This window comes from Gavia stellata, chromosome 13, assembly GCF_030936135.1.
Source record: "Gavia stellata isolate bGavSte3 chromosome 13, bGavSte3.hap2, whole genome shotgun sequence".
NCBI lineage: Eukaryota > Metazoa > Chordata > Aves > Gaviiformes > Gaviidae > Gavia > Gavia stellata.
This window is the reverse complement of record NC_082606.1, coordinates 21,599,709-21,621,254: the sequence shown is the minus strand read 5'-3', so window position 1 is coordinate 21,621,254 and position 21,546 is coordinate 21,599,709. Positions and strand designations below refer to the sequence as shown.

Here is a 21,546-nt window from a genome sequence, read left to right as displayed (position 1 = left end):
GGTGCCAAAAGGTCAGGGACAGCACAGAAATTCAGATGTTACCGAGAGGCTGATGGAGCCAGAGCAAATTCTTCCCCAGCTGAAAGCAACCTCGTACAGCTCAGCCCTCCGCTAGATGAGAGAAGCTTTAATGTGGAGCAGATGTAGCAACGTCTTCTTTCCTCGTTAGCTGACTCCAACACGCTCAGGGTGTACCATCCAGGGGAGCCACGCATTGCTCGTCTTCACAAAGGGTGTTTCACCAGGTTGCTGGGCACAGTTGCAGGGTTTAGTAACCCGGTCCATCAAGCTCTGTTTTTATTTTGAAAAAAGAAATGAGTTAGGATCCACTTTTTTTTCTTTTTAGTTGTTTTTCCCCAAGCAAACACCACAAAAGACTTTGAGCTGTCATTGAAGAAATGAGTTTTTCTACGAAGAGATGAGTTTTACTGCTGCTGATGATGACAAGGAGTTGTGTTTGTGGAGAACGTGGGCCGAGGGACCGGGCAGGATCAGATATAAGGGCCTCTTCAAGGGTGAGCTGGTTGGTCAGTGTGACTGACCCGGGTAAGCCACCTTACGATGGCATTTAAAATACAGAGCACTGGGACAAGCCAAGCTCTTCTTCGTTCCTGCCCTCTGGGACTTCCCGGACGTGGGATCCCCTCGTGGTCACCACTCTGTGATCCTGCTGCCTTGCTTCCTGGGGACACCAGTCACCTCCAGGCATTGCCAACCACCTCGGCGGGTGGTTTTGTTCTTCAAAACAAAGCCTGAAAGTGAAAGGCTTGGTGGAACCAGTTGGAAGTCACGCAGTCAGTGTTTTCCCTTGTTTTCATGCCAGACTTTTGGGTCCCATCCCTAAGGGCGGATAAGAGGCAGCTCCCCGGCCTGGGGCACAGCTGCAGGGGCTCGGGGATGGGACCCTGTCCTCGCCCGCTGCGGCAGACCCGGACACCGTTGCCAAGGCCGGGTGGCTTTGGGCGGTGACAAGCAGGAGAGAGGCCCTCGGGCTGAGAGCGAGGAAACTTCTTCCCATATCACTATGGCAAGCTCGGGAAGGCCTGGCGCTGGCTGCCATCCCCTGGGCATGGTGGGGCCAGCCAGCACCGGGCAGTCTGGGCTGGACCCCCGGAGGGCTCCCAGCTCTGGGGGGGCCCACAGCACCCCGTGGGGCTGGGCTGGAGGGAGGCCATGAGGGGGCATCAGGGAGGGGACACCCGTGAGGGGGCTGTGGTGAGGGGAGACCTGTGAGGGGAGACCCATGAGGGGTCTCTGGTGAGGGGAGACCTGTGGGGTGTCCCCAGTGAGGGGAGCCCCGTGAGGGGTCTCTGGTGAGGGGAAAACTGTGGGGTGTCCCCAGTGAGGGGAGCCCTGTGAGGGGTCTCTGGTGAGGGGAGACCCATGAGGGGTCTCCAGTGAGGGGAAAACTGTGGGGTGTCCCCAGTGAGGGGAGCCCCGTGAGGGGTCTCTGGTGAGGGGAGACCCATGAGGGGTGTCCCCAGTGAGGGAAGACCCATGAGGGGTCTCCAGTGGGGGGAAAACTGTGGGGTGTCCCCAGTGAGGGGCGCCCCGTGAAGTGACCCCGGTGAGGGGGCTCTGCTGACAGGGCTCCGGTGAGGGGAGCCCCGGTGAGGGTCCGCGCGGTGTCCCCGCCGATCCCGGGCCCGGCGGGCGCTGAGCTGCCCCGCACCGCGACCGCCCCCCCCCCCCGCGCTGCCGCCCCGCAGCCCGACCGGACCCTGCGCGCCGCTGCCGGCGCCCTGGCGGATGCGCAAGATGGCGCAAGGCGCTGCCCGCCCGCCCCCGCCCGCCGGCGGCCCCGCTCCCTCAGCGCCGCCCCCCCGCCCGCCCGGCGCGGCGGCGTGCTCGCGCGGAGGGGAGCAGCGCTGAAATCCGCTTTTTGCCTCTTTTTTCCTTCCCTTGTCTCCCCTCTCCCCCCCCCGCCCCAACGGGGGGGTGGTTCTCGCCTCGCCCCCCTCCTTCCCTCCCTCCCGCGCGGGCTGCTCCCTCCCCGTGGGGCGCAGGGAGGCGAGCCCGCCCGCCCGGGATGCCATGGCTCCGCCGGGCTCCGCGCTGCCCGCCTGCCTGCTGGGGCTGCTGCTGCTCGGCTGCCGCGGAGGTAAGAGCCGGGCTGGGCTTGGGGAGCGGGCGGGGGGACGGACCTGCCGCCGCCGCGCCCGGCACCGGCGCCGCTCCCCGCCGCCCTCGCCCCTCGGTCGGTCGGTCGGTCCCGTCCGCGGTCCCTCCCGCACTTCGCGTCCCCACATCACCCCCGTGGTGGCCGGGGCCGTGCCTCCTCCCCGCTGCCCCGCGTCCCTCCCCAGCCCCGCGGTGGGTCCCGGTCCCCCACGCTCGTTCCCAGCCGGTCCCAACCCCGCACGCCTTTCCCGGTCACCCCCAGCCCCGCGCTCAGCCCGTCCCCGTGGCGTCGGGCCGCCGTGGAGGCTGAACGGTTCCGAACAGCTCCGGGGGCTGGAGGGACCGAGCGCGGCTCCGGCACGCCGGTGTCCGCCTGTGCAGCGCGGCGGTGCGCGGCCGCGGCTGCTCGTGTCACCCACCGCCTTCACCGCCTCTGCGGGCGCGGGGGGCTCGGCCCCCCCGGGAAGGCACGTTGGGGTCACAGCGTTCGGCTGTAGACCTCTACATCAGCCCATCCAACACCCTAATCCGCAGACAGCCCCAAGTGTTCCCCCCAAGCTGCGCCTTCCGTTGGAAACCCCACTTGTGCGGGGCTCCGGGGAGGGGACCGTGGTGTTTGGGGGGCCCTCGCCCCCATGGCCAGCGTTGGGGAGGGACGGGGTGGCTGTCGTGGCGGTGGCCGGGCTGGGCATCCGCGCCCAGAGAGCGGACCCGAAATCATCACCGGCGGTGCGAGCGGGAGACAGCGCCCGCACGAACGAGTCGTGTTTGTCAGCGAAGGCGGTCGCTACAGCAAAGAGATGTTGGGCTGCGAGTTGCAGGGATGATGGCCAGCTACTTTAAACCTACAAGTGTTGTGCTCTCCTGTAATGCCTGGCTCGCTTCACACAGCCGCGACCGGTAACACCACCCACCGGACCAGGGCCGAACTACAAAAACATCAAAGGGATTTTTCCCTGGACCTACTGTGCACGTGCCCTGCTGAGAAATTGCAATATTTTCCTTCTACTGGTGATGCTGCTTAAGCACAGGTTTAATCTGAGAAAGATGCTGTTCCGCAGCGAAATACCCACATGCCTCCTGCCCCCTCTTCACTTAGCAGCCTTAAAGATAAAGAAAAGTAGGAATTGTTTAAAAAGACGTGCAAGCAGCCCAGCACGGTCGCAGGGAGAAAAGCGTGTGTTAGATTAATCAGAGATTAGCTGCCGCGGTGTTTAGGAAACCAGGCTGTGGGCTATTCCCATAATAAATCTCGCCACGTGGTTCGTAGCAGCCACGGCGAGGAGGAGAAGCCAGCGTAACTCGCGGAAAATACAAGTTATCTGTGAAGTGGGTGTAACGAAGCAGGTCGCGTTACTCTGTTGGGATTCCTGGGTACGCAGCAGTGGAATGAGGATGGTTGAAAAAGTACTTATTTTTGGGGGGAGGAAAGGAAAAGAAGTGAATTTTTGAAAGCAAAACTTTAGTAAGTTGAGTTTGTGTCTAGTTTATCGCCTGCTGCTGTCCAAATTGCCCTGCGTGTGTGTTTATGCTGCAACTTGGCAGGTCAGCGGCTCCTGACTTTGGGGTGTGTTTTTCTGGCCTCGCTTGAGAGTGCTTGGCTGCACTTTAAAAGTTTTACTGTTCTGAGGGTTTTTTCCCCCCGTCGGCGGGTTTATATGCTCTAGATGCGGTTAACAGCGAGGTAACGCGTTTCTGCGCTCTGCTGAGTTTAATAAACCCTCCCGCGTCGGCGTCAATCAGCGCCGGAGCAGGAAGCCTCGCCGCGGGGACGGATGCTGCGCGGGACGGGATGCTCCGCTCCCACCCCTGCGGTTTTCAAACTCGCCAAAATGCTGGCCTGGCGACTGTGAACCAGGCGTTGGGAGCTGCTGGTCAGCGTGCTGGAGTGGGCTCAGCAGCGAGACAGTATTTTCTTTCTTTTTTTTTTTTTTTTTTTTAATTTCCTGGAGCTCTTTGTTCTGGGTGGTGGACAGCTTTTGTCTGTTATTGCTGAGCCCGGCATTCAAAGGCAGGCATAGGATACGTGAGGCTCCCCGGCTCTGCTCAGTAACAGCCTTGGAATTAAACATCGTCATTTATATTTAAGTAGGCTTAACTTCTAAATTATTGAAGCTATAAGCTTTCACTAATTCCTACTCTGTGTGGCTTTGTTGGGTTTTTTTAGATGCAAAAAAAGGCTTGCTTTCTCCTAAATTGGTGTAATACCCCGTCTTTTTTTCTTAATACACATAGAGAGTATCAGGTATCATTTCCCCAATAACACTTGGAGACGCTATATGAAATTCAAGCCCGCGTTTGGGCTTTGTCTCTCTGGGGGAGTTCAACAGGAGAATCTCGGGACGTGGTTTTCCCGCGTGCTGGATGCGGCAGGCAGCCCGCGAAACGGGGCGGTCGTCTCACAACCGTATACTCGTGCAGCACGTTTGGGACCGGTGCTGGGTGCGAAGCTCACGCAGGGGTGTGAGCGTGCAGCCGCCCGTGCCGGTGGCACGCAAACTTCTGCTGGGGCCACCACAGTGCCAAAACGAAACTTCTCGTTGGAAGTATTTAAAAACCAGCCGATAAAGAGGGGAATAGGGCGGGTTGGTTCCCTCCTGATCCATCCTGCCAGGCCCCGCACAGGCAGTTATAAATCCTAAACTAGTCTAATCGCTCTTCTTATACCTGTCGGGCTCTGGACCTTGCACAGCCCAAGCTCCCGCACTTGCTTAGGAGCTGGGAGAGGGTCCCAAGGAGAGGAGCTGGGAGAGGGTCCCAGATCCAAGATTACAGCCCGGTTCCCTGCTCCTCTCCTTTCTGCTCAGTCCTAGTTTTGGCCCGCGTACCCTGGTGCAATCAGCCTAGCGTGGAGCAGCTCAGCAGCAGTACTGCCCGGTGGAGAGCTGCAAACCCCCTCTCATTTTACGTGTGCAAATGAGAAAGCCTCTCTCCCTCTTTTCTGTGTGCCTGAACTTTTCTTTCTCCGATTTCCTTGTTTCTGGAGAGTCCCGTGTCGCAGCGTGAGAAGTGCCAAACAGTGATCCTGTGCAATGCCAGCCCCTTGCTTCCCAAACCCTTTGGACGCTGCTCCCCCCATGCCTCCCCATCCCGCTGCCTTGAAACGTCTTTCTCCGCCGCACTGGGATGGCCGCTCCCGGCTCGCTCGCCTCGCCGCAACGTTAGGATCCAGCGCTGGCTCCGGTGGGAGCAGGATGGGGCCCCGACGCGGGGCTGTGGCACGGGGAGCAGCGTGCAGCGGAGCTCGTGCGAAGCCGCTGCCGGCGCCCGGCTTTCCCCCCCGAAGCAGCGAGCTGATCCAGCATGCCTTCAAGCAGACCACGCGCTTCGTTTTGCAGCCTGCAACAGATCTGGGACAGAAGATGCTTTTCTCCGTGCCCCCTTTCCCCACCTTTATCTCATGCTTTGCGCTCCTGGGCTTCTGACCCCGGATATTGTCCTTTTATTTGATCTAACAGAACAATGCAGGAGCCTCCCTCTGCAGATGAAGAATTCCCATTTAAATCAACCAAATAACATTGGGCAGGAACAGGAATAGTCCGTTCAAAATTACTTTGAAATCACAAACTTATTTGAACTTTACTGGAGCTTTTAGTTTTACAGAGTTTAGAAACTAATAAATTATGTAGCAGGGCTCATGAAAATCTACCCGAGTCCGTTTATCCAAAAGAATATGCAACATTTTGGTTTTGCAAGAAAATAAAAATAATTGTTTACACATGTTCAGGAGTCCTTGGCAAGCATATAAAACTGATGGTTAAGGAGGCGAACATGTCAATAATTGCACTTTAAGAGAAGAGAGAGGCAAATAGGCGAGCGCACTGAGAAAAGCGCACAGCACACTGATCTGGCCTTGCTATTATATCAAATGTCGCTGTTGTATCGCACCCTCCACTCGAGAGGAGCCCAGTCACTTAACAACCCAGACCCGCTCCCATGTTGGTAATTTAAAACCAGAGTTTCGGAGCAGAGTCAAGGATTTTCTGCCTTTTTTTTGTTGTTGTTTGTTCTTGTGCATGTGATTGCGTTGATGAAGCTAATGGTGAGTCAGGAGGATGCGGGTTGTGGCGGGTGGTTCTGCTGAGTTGTGAAGATGCTTTGGCAAAAGGGTCTTTGCTGCTGAAACCTGAGAGTACGGGAAAAGGGAGGGAAGTGCTAGTGTTTCGTTAAAACGGCTCTGGTTTTGGAGCAAGCAGGGATCGGTGCGGTGCTCGGCTCCTTGAGAGGAGCGAGGCGATGCTTTCCTCCATCCTGAATTTCAGGGTGGGAGGTGGTAAGGCAGAGGGGATGGCAGGGAGGAGGGAGCGCTGTGTTTCCTTTGAATCCCCTGGATGCGATGAAGAGTTTTGAAGGTTTTAATGTGCACAGAAACTTCTCTTCCTCCAGAAGGACCTTGCCTCTCCTTCCCGTGCACACCATCCAGTACTCGAGCTGAATTTCAAGGGCTGGGTGATTGATGGGGCTGGGCGATGGAGCTGTGCTGGCCGGTGGTTTTGGCACCGTGATGCCAGGGCGCCTGTGGCTCTCGGCAGCCTCATGCCTTCGTGTTTCTCCCAGCTGCCATGTCTCTGATCCGTGAGCACCGTTGCATACCGTGTGGCCAGGCTGTGCCCTGCCGGCTCTGTGCAAGGGACCGGCCACGGTGATAGCCAGCTCCCTGCTGCTTTCTTGCAGAGTCGAGCGCTGAAACCCCCGTTTGGCGTTAGAGCAGCCTTGGGGGCTGAAACCTGGAGGGACCCTGGCTCTGGGCACAGCGTTTCCCACCTTGGCCGCTGCCTTTGCCGTCCTCTCGTGCGCGGTTGTCTCCTGCTCCATATTTGTATCACTGATGCCCTCTGCGGCGAGACTGCGATCTGGTCAGGGCTGTGAAACACGTGGGGAATGCAAATAACAACGCATCCTGTGCTCGGCTTGCTGCCGCGCTCTCTGGATGCCTCACTGTGGATGGAGCTACTGTGGGCAATTAACTCAGAAAAGGTCTTTGCCCTTTCCAGCTATACCAACAGGTTTCACCCTGCTTTCTTCAGAAACAGGGGAGCCCACGAGGACGCGGAGCTTGTCCTGGAAAGGGTCTTTGTGCTGTGAATGCTTCCAGCTTCCATGCTGTGTTTAACAAGCGACCTCCTGGGATTTGCCCAGTCTGGTCTTGAACATCTGAAAATTATTTGGGGCCACTTCTCTGGCTCTTTGGGCTGTGTTTGCCTTCCTCGGCTAAAATCTGTCTCCCTGCCGAGGGCAGCGATGCTGGGCAAGCCTCTGGGCTCTGCATCAGGTGGCCGAGGGGTCGCGTTATCCTCAACAGAGACCTTCTGCAATCACTTAACGAGTGGATGTGGTTTATGCACCCTGATGGAAAACTCGCTTTATATAACCTCCCGTCCGAAAGGAAAGGGAATAAAAAATTCTGAGCTAGTAAAGTTTACTGCCAGCAAGATGTTGGGCCTGTTACAGCCTATTCTCCTCTTCTTTAAATGTAAATTTTTCTGGATGCCCTAAAGAGCCAATTTGCACTTTACTGCAGCGTAGTGCTTTTCTCCTTAGGGTCTGGGTCAGCTTCAAGGAGATTTAAGGGGCACCAGCTGGATTTTTAGGTTGCCAATTTCTGTTATAATCTGCTGGAGAACATCTTTCCGGTCCAGATATCTCTTCCTTCCATATCCTCCCATTTGCAGAAGGGTTTAAAAAAAACAACAAACCACCACTGAAAAAACAGGAGCCCTTTTTTGTAGGGCTGTCCCAACCTGCACCCAGGTTTTTGGTCCTAATATTAACCTGCATCCTGCTATAAAAACCTCTGGTCCTGGGCTCGCAGGACTCCAGGGGCATCTTCTTTTGGCTTTATTGAGGCAGGACCGGAGTGGCTATCCTTGGTGGTGGTAAGGCTCACCGGTGGGTCGCTGCTGATTTATGCTGCATTATGCTGGGAATAAACATGGTAAGTCAGGAGAGGGCAGATTTCTGCTCATGAGAGGCAGTTTTCAGGTGGATGTTGTGCTGTTGGTGTGATGAGAGAGGAGCTGGGGCTGCCTCGGTCTCCCCGCCGGTGCTCCCAGCAATGCTGCGCCGGGAAGAACAGGGTGGACCTGACTGCTCCTGCAATATCTCGCCTGGCCACGAACTCAGACCGGGCCCTTGGCAAGTCACTTCATCTCTCTGTGATTAATGTTCCCTGTCTCGAACAGGAGTAATAATATGGGCTTCATCTGCCGGGACGGTGTGCTCCTGGGGCAGGGATGTCCGTGGGTCTGGACAGGGTCCAGGAGGATGAGCCATGATGTGACTGAGGTCCTTTGCGCTGGATGTCACCGCTAATTAAAGTGGTGAGATTAGCTGCTGTATTTTTCAGAAGCACAGGAGGGAAAGCCGAAATCGTGTTTCCCAAATGGAAAAGGACAATGCTAGGGTATAAGCAAGTTCTTTTGAAGCTTTGAACATGAATCACAGTGTCAAGTAAAAAATAATTAAACTTATTTTTTTTTTTAAATGTACTTCAAAGTGTCTTTTAAGCTTCCCATTAATTCAAAGTTCTTTCTCTCAGCGCTAAATAAATCTCTTGGTTCAAAAGCACAAGTGCTAATTGGTTTCTCTGAGTACGTCTGTCTGCTTGATCAGTAGGGGAAGTAGTTTTTGTTAAATATTTGCACATATAGTCACATATTGTATTGCTCAGGGAGACGGTAAATGTTTCTCAAAAGGAGACTTGTAGAATGAGGATTCCAATAATTTTCTTGTGGCCCTGATGTCAGAGCTAATAACGCTTCCTCCCTCCATCCTTTTGCAGAAAGCAAAGCAATTTTCCCTCGCGCGCTCCTCGGCACAGCCTGCCGGTGTTGAGACAAGCGGTCTGTTCAGCTGCCTGCATAACACGCCTGCCTCTGACTACAAACTCAAGCTGCCATGAGGCGAGTTTTACAGTTTCTGCCTCGAGCAGAGAGTGGCTGTGAGCCCCGCTGCCTCGCAGTCTGTTTTGGGAGGTACCTGGGACATTGCATGGGATGAGCTGGGTTTGGATACGCAGCCAGCCGTTGGAGAGGGATGGGGCTTTCGGAGTCCCCGAGTGAATGCGCATGACCTCGGTGATTTCCTCTCTGCCTCTCTCAATTAATTGCACTTTTACTTTTTCCATGTGCCTTTGGAGTGTCGTTAACTTCCAACTTTGCAGCATCATTTCTGTGCCTCACTGCTAACTACAGTCAGTTATTTATGCTAACGGAGTCAGGTCCCTCTCTTTCCCCGTTACCTCCTCGTTTTGTATGTGCTCTCCTTCTGGCCCATCTGAGCTGACTGCTAGAGCAAACGCCGGGAGCCTTCTTGTCCTGCCATGGAAATTCCTCTGTGAGTGTCTCTGTCCCTTTGTCTCTCATCCTGAGCATCCCAGGGAGGCAGGGCTCTGCGTTCACAGTCCGCCTTCGAGATCTGGAGCCCCACAGTGCCGATCTCGGAAGGCCAAATCCCAACGTCCCTGTTTGAAGCCCGATCCTTGAAAACCACTTTTAATGCAAATAATCCCATGGTTACAGCCAAATGAGTGAAGGGAGGTCTTTAGAAGGGGAAGAAGAAGGTGTAAGGCACCCAAGTTCTACCATGCCTCACACACAGCCGGAGCGGCTGCACATCGGCCATGTGGATCTTAGGTTGGGCTTTTTGTGGACCAGCTTCTTATACCCATTCCTGATGGTGTACAGCATCCCAGGGCCTCATTCTTTTTTGAGAAAACCTCCAGAAACATGATGCTCTGTAGAAGCACAGCATTGGGAGGGGCATCCTTCTCACCAAGCCCACTCTGTGTCTCCAAATTAGGCCACGAGGCTGAGGGCCATAGGGATTAGAGGCCAAGAGGAAATGGCCACAAGTTGTGCCAGGGGAGGTTTAGATTGGAAAAATTTCTTCACTGAAAGGGCTGTCAGACACTGGAACAGGCTGCCCAGGGAGATGGTGGAGTCACCATCCCTGGAGGTATTTAAAAGACGTGTGGATGAGGTGCTCAGGGACACAGTTTAGTGGTGGACTTAGCAGGGTTAGGTTTACGGTTGGACTTGATGATCTTAAAGGTCTTTTCCAACCTAAATGATTCTATGATTCCATGAATAGTGCTGGCTTCAAGGTGACCTTTGGCTGGGGAAGAGCCCATGGTTGCTTCCTCAGATCTTGCTGCGTGCTGGGGACCTGCTGGGCTGCAGTGCCGCGGTGCTGCAGAAACACGCTCAGGACGGCTTGCCAGCTTGGTTCTTGCCGACCGTGCCACCAATGACTTACCTAATTGTGAGACTCGGGCATTCACCCCATGGAAGACAGAGCCTGTGGTTTTTGCAGAGTGGGACACCGAGGCCCTTGAGGACCAAAGCTCAGTTTTTTAAGGCAATTTCGGATCTATCTATTTAACAATGCAGACAGGCAGCTTTAGGATGTCTAATGCGCCCATGGTGCCAGGGAAAGGCATATGCTTCTGCATCTTTCAGCATCTAAGTGTCTGGGGAGAAGAGAGACTTCTGGCTGAGTTTGCATGGAAAGCCCGTGTTGGGATGAAAGACAGAGCTTGGCTTCTCCCACATCCCCAGATGGGGTGGGCTTGCTTCTCCCCATGCGTCCAGTTTTTTGGTCGCCTGGCCCTGAAGCCCCATGAAAGTAGTAGCGGGATTTCTTCAAGGTCAGAAAAGCATCCCATTGAAAAAGCATCCATTGAGGAGGAATTTGGGTGCTTCTGGACACTGTGAGATGTCTGTGGGTTACAACCTGTTGCACACTGTCCGTTGCACAGTGTCACACCTTGAGGCACAACCTGCAACCCGAGGACAAGAGGAAATGGCCTCAAGTTGCGCCAGGGGAGGTTCAGGCTGGATATTAGGAAAAATTTCTTTACTGAGAGAGTGGTGACACACTGGAATAAACTGCCCGGGGAGGTGGTGGAGTCACCATCGCTGGAGGTATTCAAGGAACATGTAGACGTGGCATTGTGGGACATGGCTTAATGGGCATGGTGGTGGTTTTTTTTGGTTGATGGTTGGACCTGATGATCTTGCAGGTCTTTTCCAACCTTAGTGATTCTCTTGAGATTCTGTGAGGAGACCCCAGGACCAGCCAGTGTCTGTCCCCACCCCGGCGTGTGTCTGAGGGCGCTGGTCCTAATTATGAGTGTCATCACTTCTGCTGCTCACGCAGCCTGGAGTTAGGATGCAGACCGAATGTTTATGGAGGTAAACATGATTATCTCCAATCAGATGCCTTAATGATGGTTATTATAATGACAGCTATTGTGGGAAGGGCATGTAATTATGTTGATTCTTCCTTTTATTGTACATATAATAATAAGCTGTTTTATCTAAGAGTACAGGGGAGCTGGGGGAAGATGGGGCATTTATTTCATTAGGGATTTTTTTCTGATTGCCTGTTAGGCTAAATCCTGACATCTTGTTCCATCTTTCTGGAGTCAGAAGTCCCCCTTGGTTCAGTGGGGAGTCAGGGTGCGAGGGTCCTTATCCTACCTAACTCCCAGGAGCGCCCACGCAGGGAACGGGGCCCTGGTGTGGTAGGTGCTGTTGCGGCTCTGGCCGCTTTGCAGAAAAATGCAGAGCATTCATCTAATTCCTTAATTTTCACAAAAAAAGTAATTGATGGGTTTGTGCTGGCTGTAGTCTAACTTGCTGAGAGGACCCCAGGGCTATCTCATAAAAAAGAAGTCACAGTAAGCGATAGATCACTGACATGGCTAGAGCTAGCCTGACATTTTAAGACTTAATGGGTTAATAAAGTGTGTGTTTTAGGTGTCTGTCACTAAGAAGAATTTGTCCATTCCCTGCACACACTCATACCTTGACACCAGTACCTTTGACCTGCCGTGCACTACCCCTGCCGCCTTTGTCTGCTCCGTCCATCTGCCTTGGCTCAGGTTGCACTCAGTGTTTATCCCCCGTAATCCAATTTAAGTTGCCGTAGAAAGCAATGGGGATTTACAGAAAGAAAGAAAAAAATCTCACAGGGTTTGCAGAGCAGAAAAGACAGACCTTTTTTTCTTCTTTTTCTTTAGGATAACTGCCTCTTCTCGTCTCTCTTATTTTTACCATGCATTAACGATCTCCCCTCCACTCTGGTTTTGAGCCTAGTGCGGTGGGATCCTGTCCTTGGTGGGATCTGTATAAGGGACAGGCATTACAAAGACTGTGCTGTGGCTGGCGTTTGCCAAGAGAAATTGCCCACGTGCGTCCCAATTCTGCGAGCAGCTGTGGAGTCGGTCCCCCTGAGCCCATGAAAGAGGGGAGAAGCTGTATTGCAGGTTTGAGCAGCTGGAAACCTCGACCCCATCGAGGGGCTGTTGCGCAAGAGAACTGTTAGAAAGGCTTTCCCCGTATTTGGATGAGATTGTAGTTTTCTTACTCTGCTGGAATTTCTTCTCCATTGCTGCTCTTTTTAAAAAAAAAAAAAAAAAAATCACCTCCATCCCTGCATTTACACCCTTCAAATATTTATATGACTCCTGTTTCTTGGTCGCTTTTTGTCTTTCATGTCAGTGTGTATTTTGGGCTAATCTTTAAACAATAGCTCTATTACTGTCATCTTCTGTAGCATCTAATCATGACTGTACGGCAAATTATACCCTAAAAAGGTGTGCTGGACCAAGTGAAGCATAACATGCCAAAGACGTACTGTTTTAACGTTCTGTTTAAACGTTCTGTTGGCAAAAGAAGTAAATTAGGATGTATCTGTATGATGGGAAGCGAGGGTTTGCCTATTGTTGGTACAAATTCTGCAGTAACTTATCTCTCGTGGACGTCGTTTAGCGTAATTGCTTTGCAAGAAACCTTTTGTGGGCAGAACATTGTGCATTTGTATTTCAGTGCTTAACTTGCTCTTCATTAAGGACTGAATAGCACCATCCTTTGCCTGTTACAGCGTGAGAGAGACCAAAGCGACAGAAGGGCACGGTGTTACGTGCGAGAGGCAAACAGCCTCCTGCTCTGCCAAGCGGGAGAAGTGTCATGAAGATGCCGGTGGCAATATGGTCTGAATCGGGAGCTGCCGATCCCCCTCTTCACCCCCGCCAGCTGTGCTGCGAATGAGTCTGGGGCATGGCGCAGCCCCCTCCCCGCCTGGTTACATGGGGGAGAGGAGCGGATTTCTTGAACTGGTGTAAACTTCTGCTCCTGGGGTGGGAACGGCTGACGCCCCATGCTTGTGCAAGTTTTTATTGCCTATTGCTGCCCCCTGCGAAGGGAGGTGAAGAAGCATTCTGCAGGGTGTTGGGAACTGGAGCTGGGGTTTGGCAAGCCACCGGAGGGGTGTGCCTGCCCGTCCCCTTCACTGGAGTCTCCAAACGCAGCCTCGAGGGTCTGTGCCTGTTTGAGCCTTTGGAAACTGTGCCCCAAGGTTTTCACAGCAAAGCCTTGGGAGGCAAAGCATGCCCAAGGGTTTTGTGTTTCTCCAAAATGCTGGCACCCTGTAACCCTAGTGTAGCCCACTCTATCCAAAATGTTTTCGTCATCCCCTGCTTGCTGCCATAGCAGTTGGCTCTTGCTGCTTCCTGTGGACACGCTGCTGACTCTGTCCTTCTCTCTTCATTTTAGATTTTGGCCATTCCTCCGAGCTGGCGTTCGTTGTGGAGCCTAGCGATGACATAGCTGTGCAGGAGCAACCCTTGATCCTCTACTGCCAGGTGGAGGGCATCCAGCCCATCACCATCACGTGGCGGAAGAATGGCGTGATGATCGTGGACAGCGAGAATGCCTTCATGTTGGCCAACGGGTCGCTCTACGTCTCCCGCTTCCAGAGGGTCCGGGGAGATGGGTCCTCGGATGAAGGCGAGTACGATTGCATGGCGCAAAACCACTATGGGCTGGTGGTGAGCCGGAAGGCGAAGATTCAGGCAGCGAGTAAGTACGGGCATCGTCCCACCTGCACCTCATGGGGCAATCCCGCAAGGGGCCCTGGCTTTGCCGGGAAGCAGGAGGGCAGCGTGGTGGGTGCTTGGTGTTCAGGGAGGGAGGATTAAAGAGGGGAAAGAGAAAAAAGAACCTGGAGCTGGTGTGGGGATCTGGCTGGCATCTAATCTGTGTAGCTGTCCAAGTGTGAGAGAAGAGCTAATCAGGTTTCTTGGGGAGAAAACTAAAAGCCACCTTCCAGCAGTAAATTCCCTGTCTCGGAGGGGTAAGTCATGTTAAAGTCATGCAGTGAAGTAGTCTGTGGTTCGTGTATCTCCTGCGGTGGGTTTGGAAGCCCTTCTGCTTTGCAGCACGTCTGGGCTCTGCTTGGCAGGCAGCGCTTTCCAAACCATAGGCAAAGACCTTCTGAAGGTCATGGTTTCTTTAATTTCGTTATTTAAGGCAGGCAGTGTGGAGGCAGCAAGGTCTTATTTACTACCCAGTGTGGCAGTGCCTTTGGGGGCAAGGCTAACAACACCAGACAGATTGTCTGGTAGGGGAGCCCGGAGGAGGAGGGAGATGAAAATGTCAGTGAGGGAATGAGATTTAATGGTAGGGGAGGAAGAATTACAGGGCAGGCTGCGACTCCAGCCCTGCGCAGTACCCAGCTTAGCCCGTCGCATCGCCACAGCCAAAGCGGTTGGTCCTGTTGGGTCTTCTGCCACGCAGGCTGCTGGGTTCCCCCTTGCCACCTCTGGATACTGGTTTGGGTTCGTCTCAGGGTTGATGGCAGAGCTGAGGTGTCGTGGTGGTTTCTGTCCCTGTTGTGTTGGTGGCCAGCTTTGCCCACAGACTGTCTGTGGGCTCTGGGTTGCAGCCGCTAATCCTTTTTGCATTCGACCAGAAGTTGCTGCTGGGTGTGAGGATGGGAATGGCCCCAAGACCTGGCTGAATGCTGGTTTGTTAAATAAGTTCTACTGAAGGGTTCTTCAACTTGTTTGGGAGATGGCTACCACTCTTCTTTCTGTGCAGGCCACTTACTACCGCCTCTGTTGAGTTTGTAAACTGCGCCACGATATTTTTGGTGCAAAGCAGGAAAAGTCTACAGCAAAATCTGGGTCCGGGGTTCCCGGGCTGCCCTCCCCAAAGTGGGGGGGCCTTTCGGAGCGCTGCTGCCTGCTCCCCGCAGCGCCGGGGCCGGCTGGCAGCCCACCAAGGGAACACTCCAGCCCTTGTGTATAACAATTCTCGAGTGCATGAAGTGGCCATCTGCAAACCTAGCTTTTCAGTCGTGTAAGAAGTGACATTGTCCAGGAGCCAAGGGCTTTGGGTCCGTGCCAGGTTAGCAGCTGGATCTCAAACTCGTCAGTCTTGTGGTGCTAAACCTTGGAGCACTTTTGGTGAACGGCTCTGGCATTTATGAGCTGGGAGCTGGCTGACGCACAAGCACAATGTCAAACTTCTCGGACCCGTAAACAGGAGACATGAGAGCCGGAGGAATTACCTTTGGGGTAGCGCGTTGTCAATAAACACTGTTATCTCGGCCCCTGCATCGATATGTATGTGATGTGCTGCGTGTCCCTGAATAGCATTTCCTTTTGTAGCCGTAGTTTCGTGGGAATCAAAATGAAAAAGGGATTGTGTTGAAAATGCTCTGGACTCTGTTCTGGCTTCAGGCTTGGTTTCTTGCCAGCCCTGAGAAAAGGTCTGGGTGAAGCCAGCACAAAACACAGTGCAGCTGGCCTCGATGCCACAGGTGCCTGCGGATAATGGGAATAAAACAGGATGTTGCGGGCAAATGTAACCTGCTGCTCAGGGCGAGCTCCCTTGCTGTGCCTGAACCTCAGGAGCACGCACTTGCACTTAGGACTCAGCTTAAACATAGATGAAATCTCCTAAGAATGAATCACAGCTGTACACTCGAGCCCCCATGTCTCAGGGTGGTTACACGCAAGTAATAGCGATTTTCCTTGCCCCAAGTCCCAATAAGCAAGTCAAACAAAAGAGGAGGGTGATTATCCCCATTGTAGAGATGAGGGGACCATTGCATCGAAGAAATGGGTGCTGGCTGCCTGGAAGGGAAAAAACCCAAGCACTAAGCAGACCTTTGCGAAGCAGAGTAAATACTGCCGGTGGGTAAAACCTCATCCCAATGCTGATCTCTTCTTCCCTCTGAGCCTGACATCTGAACACAAAAGCAAAGGAGAAATAAAAACCTTTCACAAACAAAAATCTTGAAAGTTGATCAAGGCCGTGCTATGGAGGAATAAAAGGGATCTGACAGACCGGAGCCCCTTGAGAGCTCTGCTGCACTTTTCGCTGTCTTCAAAGGCAGGCTGTTAGTCTCATATCACCGTTACAGACCCTGGCTTTGTATTATTGCTTGGAATATAATCTTCTTGGCTCAGAGGAATGTACATATTTGCATTCAGGAAATGTGGGCTGGATATCATATTTTTATGTTTCAAATTTACTTCAACGCTTGGCATTGAGTAAAATTTAACTGGAAGAATATGCTGCTCTTAGCCGCCGTGCATGCGGCCCCGATGGGTTTGAGGTGCATGCAGTTTCCCCATGGAGCAGGCGCTTCTTAAAACCTTCCTTCTAAGAATTGACTCATTAAATTTATTTAGCCAAAATTCAGGGGAATTTCTGTATGTCGTCATTATTAACCAAAGATGCTCAGCGGAGGGAAGCGGACCTTGGCTGGTTTGTGGATTGGCAGGTCAGGTGCTAAACACATTGATAATATTTTTGTAGCGTAACCTTCTTTTGAACAAGTACAAGTGTGCAAGAAGCCTACGCATGACTGAGTTGAGCGGAGGCCCTTGGCATTTCCACCCTCTGCCTAACACGCCGGTTGGAATTTTTTCAGTTGCTATTTCTGCGTCTGTTCAAACCCTGGTGTGTTAGTTTAAAAGGTTGTGGAATGCAACATGTTTTTATAATCTGATCAGGTTATTGAATACAGATCTTTTCTTTCTCCTAATGACAGTTTCATAATTTCACATGAGTCCGAGCTGTCTTAATTAAAATCAGTTTTGTAGGCAGTGTTCTCTGGAGGCACTGCTTGGCTGTGTCTTCGTGGGTCTCTTTGAGGAGCTGTATTTCCCTTGTGCATGCCAGAAGCTGATGCACGCCTTTGCTGTCTGTGGATGAAGATACCCTCTGAGCAATAGTAACGGCTAGAGTCCACTCCTTTGGAAGGTGAGCTCCCCAAAACACAGTCGCCTTTCTCCTCATCACCAGCCTTTGCTTAACTTGGCCTCACTTGACTCTGCTCATGTTGTCTCATGACATTTCCAGCCCTTTTTGCCGATGCTGTAATTTGATGGAGCTGGCTCCACATCATCATAAATCACAGCCCGGCCGGTGGAGTAAGACCCATTGATTGTATCACTCAATAACAAGCAGTTACCACTAATTGGAAATCACCATCAGACTAGGTATCGGATCAGGCTCTGCACGCATCCGGCTTGAGAGTAGCAATTTTCCCTGTTTGATCTGGTGCTGTAAAAAAAAACCAAGGAAAAAGGGAAAGTAAGTCAATTGTGCAACTTAGAGCCAAAGAGGTTTCTTGAAGTTTGGTGAAATGGACCTGCCCAGTATTTGAAGTACTGTGGGACCTGAGAATAGCTCTGGAGAGATCTGGGCTTCTAAAGACGCTTTCCTCACCGTGTCTTGCTGCGGGGGGACTGGTTTGTAGCCAAGCATAGCACTACACATCCCTGTACCCTTCTCTGCGTCCTTACCCCCTTCCCTTCTGCATCCTGCCCCAAATCCTGCTCCTCCATCCCGCTGTGCCTGGCCGTCCATGGCACTTACCCTGCCGGTGGGAGGGCAGGATTGATAGCCGAGGCAAGGCAGACATTATGTCCTTTCCCTCTGTTGATGCCTGCAGACAGCAGCAGCAGCTCCTCTCGCCCAGCCTGGGGCCAAGCATGCTCTCCCCACAAACACGCTGGCCGCCACGACCTCCAGACCAAGGGTCTCAAGGTCATCTGCAAAGGATAAAAAGGGGGGAGGTCTGGTGCATATGCATGCTTGCCAAGTGGGTTTGCCTGCCAAGCTGTGTGGCTAGGGGAGGAGGTTGGGAATTGCAGGGTTTTTAAAGCAGGAAAGATCTTCCCATCGTTTCAGCTCCTCTGCGCAGAATATATTCAGGGTTTAACCTGCAGCCCCCTTTCCAGGCTCTGGGGTGGTGGGAAGAGCTGCTGAGCCCAAATAATGGCAGCATTTATAAGAATGTAGAGACAAGAAGGAAGTCTAAAAGGATTAGGGAGAGACAAAGGGCGCTGATTATTTTATGGGTCACAATACAAGGCATTAGAGTGAGATCACAAAGGGATGTAATTACAAAAGAAGGCCATACTGGGGGGATCAAACCAGGATTAGAGTGGGAAATGTTTTTACACAGTTTTGTTCCACTCATTATGAAGTTAGCATTTTAAATTAAGGTTTAAATAAGGTGGCACCAAAGTTGTCACCAAGGTATTTCCTGGGCAATGCCACTGTTTGGATGCAGATTGCGAGTCTCGGCTCAAAACATCAAGGCAGACCTTAAACACGTGGGATTGCTGTTGGTTTTTCTTGTGCACGTACGGTATCCGTATCGTCAGCAGAGCTCTACCTATAGCTTGTGCTTAGATCAAGGGAACCTGTTTCCGCAGTTGGAAGCGGGATACTTTTGTGATGACATGTTTTAGTGGTGCGAAACACGTGCTGGAGGTAAAGGTAGGCTTTTAAAGCAAGTGCCCTGGTATCATTTTGCGGCTCTGGAGACATGGTTGTGTTACTCCCAGGAACTTTTGGCTAATGGTCACTTGCATTTTATCGCAGTTTAACCCCTGGTGTTGCATGCCAAGTTTTCTCCGTCCACAAACAAGATAATTTTTTTTTTTTCAGTTGTGGCTCTGCTTGCATTTAGTACCCTTTCTTCCCAAACGCTGAGCATAAGGGCTCAGTCCTGATGCCAGTGATGTTTCTTTATTGTCTGTACTTTGAATGCTTACGGTTCTTGGTAAGCCCAGAGCAAGTTCTGGGCTTGTAGCAGTGGGTCTCAGGGGAAAAATACCCATGAGGAATTACTGAAAAAAAAAAAAGGAAAGAAAAAGAAAATAAGTGAAGCAAAAAGACTGTGAGAGGTTTCCAGGGGATGGGTATGATGGGTGAGTGGGTTATTTCCCTCCATCAGCTCTTTTGGCTGCCTCTAGGACATGCTGGCTCACGTGATGCTGCCTCTCACATCTGTACTGTTGCAGCATTTGGCCCTGTGTGTGCTGCAAAACAAATGTACAAATATAGGAGTCGCCGGGGGGAGATCGGAGAGATTTGACAGGGAATTTTAGTAGGTTTGCAGGATTAAAAGAGTTTGTCACTTACCACCCACTGCATTTCACTGTCTGCATGTAACAGCCAGGATTCATCCTGAGACTTGAGCACATTATAAGACCATATTTCTTTTGGCTGCTCATTTCTTAGCAGTGTGATAGTTATTTAAATATCATCTTGCAGTTCTCCGCAAGGCTTCTAACGTGGATGCGCCAACCTTAGCTCCGGCAATGTTATCTCTCATATAGGGGGTTTGCACTGCAGGCAGTAACGTCACTTAGTCATTTATAGAAAGCTCAGGGGAAATATATCAGAAGAATTTCATTAATGGTAGCACTGTTGAGTTATTTGTCTCAATTAACTCTTGGAGCACAGCTGAGGAAGTTCTGACATCTCTGCAGCCCGCGCCTGCAGCACGAGGCTGCTCCCGAGTTTGCTGCTGGTGTGTTTAGCGTGGGATGATGCTCTGCTGGTACCCGCGCGGGCAGCTCTGTGGAGACAGCGCGGTGCCCAGCCTCACGTGCTTTTACACTGCTTGTCCCTCTGGCTGCTGCTTTGCTCTAGCCTCTCCTTGAAGCATGGGGCCACCCTCCTCCGTTGTTTTATTCGGGAGGGCAGGTCTCTGCTACCTTAGTTTTCTGCTTGCAGTCATCACCCCAGGATCTCTTCGGTGCTGTCACCTAGAGCAGCTCTTTATCTACTTGGGCTTATCTCAGCTTAAGGATTTGTAATGCCACTAGTTATACGGTTGTTTTTCCAGCGGGCTGGTGATGGCATGATGGTTATATATGGCTTTCACTCTCATTCTGCCCTACAAGGGTTCCAGCTGGCCATGGTATTGACAGTAATATCCATACACCAGCTGTGCCTCAGTTTCCCCTCTCTGAACCCGGGGTGGGTTTACTGTCAGTGCCATCGTTTGCACACCCCTGTGAACATCCTGGGGGGGCAAGTTGCTCTTTTGTGTTTATTGGGGACCCAAGTTAGCTGGGTATGGTGTTTCATCTGCGCCGTCACTTTCCGGCAAGCCTGCCAAGAGGCGAAGGGCGCGCGGTGCCGGGGAAAGGCTGGTGCCCAGGTGAGAGAGGGGCTGCTTTTCTACTGCTGTTCCTTGGCAAGGCTGTGAGGAGGAATCAATTTTCGGGGGCATTTGACCAGAGCGATCAATGCTCTTAACTCGCTGGTTACCCACTAGATAAAGGAAAGCATCGCTGAGTTTGCCTCGAAGCTCTGGTCATGGCCGTAACCCACAGTTACTGAAAACAGCAAAATATGTAAATAAATAAAAGGGCACAGAAGCTGTAGAGAAAGATGCTTGATTTTGTCAGGGCGATGTCTTTTGTGCTGATCCCTGCCCACAGCAGCCTGCCTGCTGTGAGATTGGGATTTGGGGACCCTCCTTTGAACGTTGGGGGCCTTTGGGTGCAGTAGTGATGTGAGCAAGGGCAGACCTCACAAATCCCCTCTTACGGGTGAGTCCCCGCACAGGGGCCAAAGCTGCTTTCCCAGGGCTGGTGGGTTGACACCCGGGAGAACCATCGGCCGGAGCTCCCTGACGCGGAGGGATGCTGGATCCCCGCGCCATGCACCGCCTCTTCCGCTGCGGTTCTGGCTCTACCCGCCGTCACAGCCCTGTTGCTGGGAAGGGAGTCTGCTCCCACTCCTCCTAAGCACAGCATATGGTTTTCAGAGAGGTTCTTGCTTTAAACCCAATTTTACAGTTGGGTTGACTGAGGCAAAAGGAGGTCAAACGATTCGCCTGAGGTCACTCAATAAGTGGCTCAGATTAAATCTCAACCCACGACGCTGCCCGTTCCCAGCGCTGGCTGTGCCGGCCGGACCAGATGGCCTTCTGAATGCGGCGTCAAGATCCTCAGCTTTTTCTCTACCTCATTGTTCTCCATTGTGGGCGTCTGAATGCGGGACCTTGAAAGTGAGAGTCATTTGGATTTGCCGAGTCCAAGTTATTCTGTTTAATGACATGGGTTTGCAGGAGAGGGTTTAAACACACTGCTTTGCTGCGGAGGTTTGAATTTTGCAGAGGTTTACCTCTTCGCTTTGGTTTTGTGATGTTAAAACTCTCTCTGCCGCCACCAGCTAAAATTGGTGCCCTACCCTTTCAGCTGCCCCGCTGCTGTCTCATCGTCTCATCGTCTGCGTGGGGCTGCCCTGATTTTGTACCTGCACAGATTTGGCTGCAGGGCTCTCAGGCCCCGATCCCTGGGGTCGTTCCCCAGCTAAT

At 52.4% G+C, this 21,546-nt stretch overlaps 1 protein-coding gene across 1 annotated transcript in view; it reads left to right on the top strand.

Annotated features, from left to right (window-relative positions):
- The first annotated feature begins 2,034 nt into the window (after window positions 1–2,034).
- IGDCC3 (immunoglobulin superfamily DCC subclass member 3) overlaps window positions 2,035–21,546 on the top strand; it is a 106,141-nt gene continuing 86,629 nt past the window's right edge. Inside the window, exons 1-2 of the mRNA XM_059824138.1 lie at window positions 2,035–2,101; window positions 13,680–13,985. Of these exons, the coding sequence (XP_059680121.1) occupies window positions 2,035–2,101; window positions 13,680–13,985 (373 nt within the window). The remainder of the gene's footprint in view (window positions 2,102–13,679; window positions 13,986–21,546) is intronic.